Source organism: Engystomops pustulosus, chromosome 4 (genome assembly GCF_040894005.1).
Source record: "Engystomops pustulosus chromosome 4, aEngPut4.maternal, whole genome shotgun sequence".
NCBI lineage: Eukaryota > Metazoa > Chordata > Amphibia > Anura > Leptodactylidae > Engystomops > Engystomops pustulosus.
In genome coordinates, this window is record NC_092414.1 from 14,315,595 (window position 1) to 14,322,967 (window position 7,373).

The window sequence follows — 7,373 nt, forward strand, 5'->3', positions numbered from 1 at the left end:
ACGATCAGAAGAAATCACACAGCAACCACAGAAGATGATGATGATGATTGCTATGGCTAGTTTGTAACCTACACTGACAGCACACAACTGGATTTTGTGCTGTGCCTGTGATGACTTTTTGTTTTGAAAAAAAAAGAAAATTAAAAAGAAAAAAAGCGTCAGACTGTGCCTAATTCAATCAAACCCCTAATAAATTGTCCCATTTAGGTGTTTGAGATGGATATGTGTGTCACTAAGAGCTAAATAGAACGTTCGCAAGTCTCCCTGCAAATTCCTCACAATATGGTACTAGCTGCACTACTAGTGCCAGCAAGCCCAGCCACAAGCAAACAAAATAAAATAAAATATATAACGCTATTGTAGCCCTAAGAAGGGCTGTTGGGTTCTTGTAGAATCACTCCTGCCTAACACTATTCTAATAGAACACCCTAACACTTTCCCTGACCAGCAGCAGCAGATCTCTCCCTAACGGCATCCAGACAGAGAATGATCCGAGCAGCGTGGGCAGGGGCTAGTCTATCCCAGGGTCACCTGATCTGGCCAGCCAACCACTGCTATCGACGTGTAAGGGTACCACGTCATGCTGGGTGGAGTGCAGAGTCTCCTGGCTTGTGATTGGCTCGGTTTCTGGCCTCTAAAAATCAAAATGGCGGGAGATGCCATTTTCTCGAGCGGGCGAAGTATTCGTCCGAGCAACGAGCAGTTTCGAGTACGCTAATGCTCGAACGAGCATCAAGCTCAGACGAGTGTGTTCGCTCATCTCTAATTGTAAATAAATTACAGCTTATAACTTACGCCTCCATTTTAACAAAGGGTTAACAAACTTCTTAAATTTGATGTTTCATGCATTGAGGGGTTTAGTTTCTATGATGCCATAATTTACCGAATTTTACTGTTATTTGAGCCACTCAAAGTCACCTAAAGCTGAGCAGGTGCCTCTAGATATGGGGTTTTGCGATTTTCATAAAAATTTGAAAAAATTCACACAAAATTCTGAACAACGTAAACACTAAGACATTGGGGAAATGTTAGTTATGAAGTTGTTTGGGTGCTATGACTATCTGCCTGAAAAACTGAAAATTTTTAACTTTGAAAATGAAGAATTTTTAGATTTTATTGCAAAATATCAGATTTTTTCATAACTAAACACAAAAGGAATCATCCGAAATTTTAAACTACTTTGAAGTACAATGTGTGATGAGAAAACAGACTCAAAATCCCCTGGTTATGTTAAAGCGTTCCAAATTACTCTCATAATGACACAGGGCAGGGTTAAAAAAAATCAGGCTTGGTCCTAACGCCCTAAAAGGGCGTAATCCTGAAAGAGTTAAACTGTATTTGCATTTCCATTTACATAGCGTTTACATTTATTTATATTACACTTGCATTACATTAGCGCTTACATTGCATTTGCGTTTCCATAGCGTTTGTATCCTGATCGCATCACAATTTGTAACATTGCATTTTTGTAAACACAGTGTAAACAAAATGTTAACTGAATATTAGCAGAATGTTAGCACAATGTATGAACACAGCATCTAGATGAGCCTCCAGCTCCTCCTCTCTGACAGTGGAGAGGATTATAATGGTTAGATACTGGGACTGATATCTCTGCAGAGGTTAGAAAAAAAATTCTAAGTGCCCCTGAAACTGTGCAGACTCCACTACAGAATGGTTTGTGAATCTCCACATGTGTGAGGTGGTGAAAGGACCTGAAGTGAAGTTGGCCCCCCACCTTGTTCAAAGCAAGCAAAATTGGTGTCAAATGTTTGTGCTACATTTGTGCTGGTTTGTGCAGCAGCAATTTCCGTTTGTGCTGCTATTGTTTTTAAGAAATTCATGAAAGTTTTCAGAGGTCATCAGAGGTCAACCAGCCCCCCCACATTGCCCAAACCAAACCAAACTGGTGCCGAACAATTCTGCTACGTTTGTGCTGCTCAAATTTTTGTTTGTGCTGCTTTTGTTTTGAATATATGAACAAAAAAAGTAAAGGTCAAAAGTTCAACCAGCCCCCCCCCCCCACATTAAATGAATCAAACAAAACTGGTGTCAAACTTTAGTTCTACATTTGTGCTGGTTTGTGCAGCAAAAATTTTCATTTTTAAGCTATGTTCAGGTGTTTACATAGGTTAAAGCTGCTTAGGATGAACTCGTAAAAAACAAACCTAGTGACACTTCCCTGGTTTGATCACCAGGGGGAGCTAGCAAACACATTGTACTTTGGAAGAAATTAACTCTGTTGAACTCTGGAAAAAAGTATGCATATATATTAAAAATGAAAGCGGCACAAATGAAAATTTTTGCTGCACAAACATGGCACTAACGTTTGACACCAGTTTTATTAGATTTGGTTAATGTGTGGGGGGGGGCTGCTTGAACTTTTGACCTTTAATTTATTTGTTCATATATTCAAAACTAAACCAGCACAAAAAAAAAATTGAGCAGCAAAAACCAGCACAAACGTAGCAGAATTGTTCGGCACCAGTTTGGTTTGATTTGGGTAATGTGGGGGGGCTGGTGTTGACCTCTGATGACCTCTGGAAACTTTCATTAATATCTTAAAAACGATAGCGGCACAAACGAAAATTTTTGCTGCACAAGCCAGCACAAACGTAGCACAAACATTTGACACCAATTTTGTTTGATTTGAACAAGGTGGGGGGGGGGGGCAACTTCACTCAGGTAAAGAAAGGTCCTCTTTGAATTGCATCATATACCAGAGGTCATGTATACAAGTGACTTTGCATATGAACTTTATTCATTTTGGACTCATATTCCCGGCAGGTCTGTTGTAGGTATAAGGTCCATGAGGATCAGGTTTCTAGTCAGGCTCTAGAACTTTTTGTTTTTGTTATTTCTTCTCTCATATCCAAATTAGTTTTAAAATTCTAAATAAATAATTATCAAAAGAAAAAATAAATATCCAAACATGACATTCAGAGGACTAAAAACTTATTACTGCTCAGCCGCACCCTGAATACAAAGAGTTAATCCCGCCCTCTTATCTCTGCGCGTCATTCTCAAGAATTGTAGTTTCGTTTCTCTCTTCCTGCTCCGTCAGCCATGGCGTCTGCCGACCTGAGAGAGGAGCTGGACTGCTCCATCTGTCTGACCACTTATACCGATCCTGTAATGCTGAGATGTGGACACAACTTCTGCCGGGTCTGTATTGATCGTGTGCTGGATACACAGGACGGGTCTGGGGGTTATTCCTGTCCTGAATGTAGAGAAGAGTTTCAGGAGAGGCCGGCACTGATGAGGAACTTTACTCTGAGGAAGAAAATGGAGAATTTACTGACTACTCAACCAACACCGAGAGAAACCGGGATCTTCTGCTCTTACTGTGTGGACTCTCCTGTACCTGCTGTGAGGTCCTGTCTACATTGTGAGGCTTCTCTGTGTGATAAACACCTGAAAGTCCACAGCAAGTCACCAGAACACGTCTTATCTGACCCCAGCACTTCCCTGGAGAACAGGAAATGTTCTGTCCATAAGAAGATTCTGGAATATTACTGCACTAAGGAGAACATCTGTATCTGTGTGTCCTGCAGTTTGGCCGGAGAACATCGGGGACACCAGGTGGAGACGCTGGATGAGGCCTCTGAGAAGAAGAAGAAGAAACTGAGAAATGTTCTCCAGAAACTGATGACAAAGAGGAAGGAGACTGAGGAAAGAGTCCAGAGTCTGGAGGAGCGCAGGAGAAAAGCTCAAGAAAAAGCATCTGGAGAAGCTGAGAGAGTCACTGCCCTGTTTATAGACATCAGGAGACGACTGGACGACCTGGAGAAGAGGGTCCTGAGTGACATCTCCAGGCAGGAGAAGGAAAAGTCCACCCCTCTGTCTACTCTGATCCAGAAGCTGGAGATACAGAAGGACGAGCTGTCCAGGAAGATGAGGCACATTGAGGAGCTGTGTAACATGACTGATCCACTGACTGTGTTACAGGAACCAGACACAGGTGACTTGTGTGATCCTGAGGAGGGGGGAGGTGATGAGGACACAGGGGGACATGATAACCAGCGCCATGATGTAGATGGTCTGGATGTGACTGTGATCTCAGACACATTACACACATTATGTGACATAATATCAGGTATAAGGAGCGGGATCTATGTGGAGGGTCCTGGAGACATATTACTGGATGTAAACACGGCTCATAATAATCTCCATATATCAGACGACCTGAAAACTGCAACCAGCACACAAGAGACGCAGAATCGTCCAGAAACAGCAGAGAGATTCCAGGATTACGCTCAGGTGATGAGCAGCCGGAGATTTACCTCAGGACGACATTACTGGGATGTGGAGAGCAGTAGATCAGAGTGGTGGAGGGTGGGGATGTGTTATCCCAGTATAGACAGGAGGGGGCGCCAGTCATACATTGGACATAATAACAAGTCCTGGAGTTTGTGGAGATTTAATAATCAGTACTCAGTGAGACATGACAGTGACTGGACCCGGTTATGTGACAATATCTCCAGTGATAGAGTCCGGATCTGTCTGGATTATGAGGCGGGGGAGTTGTCCTTCTATGAGCTGTGTGACCCCATCAGACACTTATACACCTTCACCACCACCTTCACCGAGCCCCTTCATGCTGTGTTATGGGTAGTGGGAGGTTCTATAAAGATATTAGGGGGAGGCAGGAAGTGGGAGAAACCATCATAAAATGTGTCTCTGGTTCTACATTATTTCCTTTATTTTCCTATTGATCAATAAACGTCTATAAATTCTGTATAAAGATTGTCCAGTCCTTCATCACTTCCTCACAGCAAGTTCCTGAGAGAAAACTGGTGAAAATAGATCTCTGCTTGCTGTCATTCTATAGAAGCCTCATTGTTTATTTCCTGTAGGGATAAACCGGTTCCTGGTCATGTGATGTCACACAGGTGCACATCTCGAATACAGTAATCAGAACTGTGTGTTATAACGAGCCGTGCACCTATGTGACATCACATGACCAGGGATATAACAAGCAGTGCACCTGTGTGACATCACATGACCAGGGATATAACGAGCTGTGCACCTGTGTGACATCACATGACCAGGGATATAACAAACCGTGCACCTGTGTGACATCACATGACCAGGGATATAACAAGCTGTGCACCTGTTTGACATCACATGACCAGAGATATAACAAGCTGTGCACCTGTGTGATGTCACATGACCAGGGATATAACAAGCTGTGCACCTGTGTGACATCACATGACCAGAGATAAAACAAGCTGTGCACCTGTGTGACATCACATGACCAGAGATATAACAAGCTGTGCACCTGTATGACATCACATGACCAGGGATATAACAAGCTGTGCACCTGTGTGACATCACATGACCAGGGATATATAACGAGAATACTGAATGACCATAAGCAGAGTTCTAGAAGACGATGAAGAAGTGATACAGATAGTATGAGAGGGACAGGAATTCCAGGATTTTTAATTGTCACTTTTTCTCCTTCTGTTTTGAAAATTTGTTGGGAAGCATTTCCTATAGCCTGCGGGGGAGGGTGGTCCTATCATACACCTGGGGGCGGAGCCTCTAGTATATCAGGCCTATCATGCATCTGGGGGCGGAGCCTCTAGTATATCAGGCCTATCATGCATCTGGGGGCGTATCCTCTAGTATATCAGGCCTATCATACACCTGGGGGTGGAGCCTCTAGTATATCAGGCCCATCATGCATCTGGGGGCGGAGCCTCTAGTTTATCAGGCCTATCATGCATCTGGGGGCGTATCCTCGAGTCTAGTATATCAGGCCTATCATGCATCTGGGGGCGGAGCCTCTAGTATATCAGGTTCATCATACACCTGGGGGAAGAGCTCAGCTCTATGTAATGACAGCTTATATACAGCACCTCAGCTCTATGTAATGGAAGCTTAGATACAGCAGCTCAGCTCTATGTAATGACAGCTTAGATACAGCAACTCAGCTCTATGTAATGGAAGCTTAGATACAGCAGCTCAGATCTATGTAATGGCAGCTTAGATACAGCAGCTCAGCTCTATGTAATGACAGCTTAGATACAGCAACTCAGCTCTATGTAATGACAGTTTAGATACAGCAGCTCAGCTCTATGGAATGGCAGCTTAGATACAGCAGCTCTTTGTAATGGAAGCTCACATACAGTTGCTGAGCTGTGTGTGATGGCAGCTTAGATACAGCAGTTCTATTTAATGGCAGCTTAGATACAGCAACTGTATGTAATGGCAGCTTAGATACAGTGACACAGATCTTCTTAATGGAAGCTTAGATACAGCAGCTCGTTGTAATGGCAGCTCAGATACAGCAGCTTTATGAAATGACAGCTTAGATACAGCAGATCTATGTAATGGATGCTTAGATACAGCAGCTCAGTTCTATGTAATGGCAGCTTAGATACAGCAGGTCAGCTCTATGTAATGGCAGCTTAGATGCAGCAGCTCAGCTCTATAGAATGGCAGCTTAGATACAGCAGCTCTTTGTAATAAAAGCTTAGATACAGCAACTCTATGTAATGACAGCTTAGATACAGTGACACAGCTCTATTTAATGGAAGCTTAGATACAGCAGCTCAGTTCTATGTAATGGCAGTTTAGATACAGAAGCTCTATGTAATGGCAGCTTAGATACAGCAGCTTTTTGTAATGGCAGCTTAGATACAGCAGCTCTTTGTAATGCTTAGATACAGCAGCTCTTTGTAATGGCAGCATAGATACAGCAGCTCTTTGTAATGGCAGCATAGATACAGCAGCTCTTTGTAATGGCAGCTTAGATACAGCAGCTCTTTGTAATGGCAGCTTAGATACAGCAGCTCTAGGTAATGTCAGCTCAGATACAGCGGCTCAGCTCTATGTAATGGTAGCTTAGATACAGCAGCTTTTTGTAATGGCAGCTTAGATACAGCAGCTCTATGTAATGGCAGCTTAGATACAGCAACTAAGCTCTATGTTATGGCAGCTTAGATACAGCAGCTCTATTTAATGGCAGCTTAGATACAGCAACTCTATGTAATGACAGCTTAGATACAGTGACACAGCTCTATTTAATGGAAGCTTAGATACAGCAGCTCAGATCTATGTAATGGCAGCTTAGATACAGAAGCTCTATGTAATGATAGCTTAGATACAGCAGCTCTTTGCAATGGCAGCTTAGATACAGCAGCTCTTTGTAATGGCAGCATAGATACAGCAGCTCTTTGTAATTGAGGCTTAGATACAGAGGCTATATGTAATGACAGCTTAGATACAGCGACACAGCTTTATGTAATGGCAGCTTAGATACAGCAGCTCTATTTAATGGCAGCTTTGATACAGAAGCTTTATGTAATGACAGCTTAGATACAGCAGCTCTATTTAATGGCAGCTTTGATACAGAAGCTTTATGTAAT

At 42.8% G+C, this 7,373-nt stretch overlaps 1 protein-coding gene across 1 annotated transcript; it reads left to right on the plus strand.

The window, feature by feature from the left end:
* The first annotated feature begins 3,044 nt into the window (after positions 1 to 3,044).
* Positions 3,045 to 4,741, plus strand: LOC140126113 (E3 ubiquitin/ISG15 ligase TRIM25-like). Its single transcript, XM_072145225.1, has one exon. The coding sequence runs from the start codon at positions 3,064 to 3,066 to the stop codon at positions 4,666 to 4,668; it is 1,605 nt and encodes a 534-aa protein (XP_072001326.1). The 5' UTR covers positions 3,045 to 3,063; the 3' UTR covers positions 4,669 to 4,741.
* Positions 4,742 to 7,373: the final 2,632 nt, after the last annotated feature.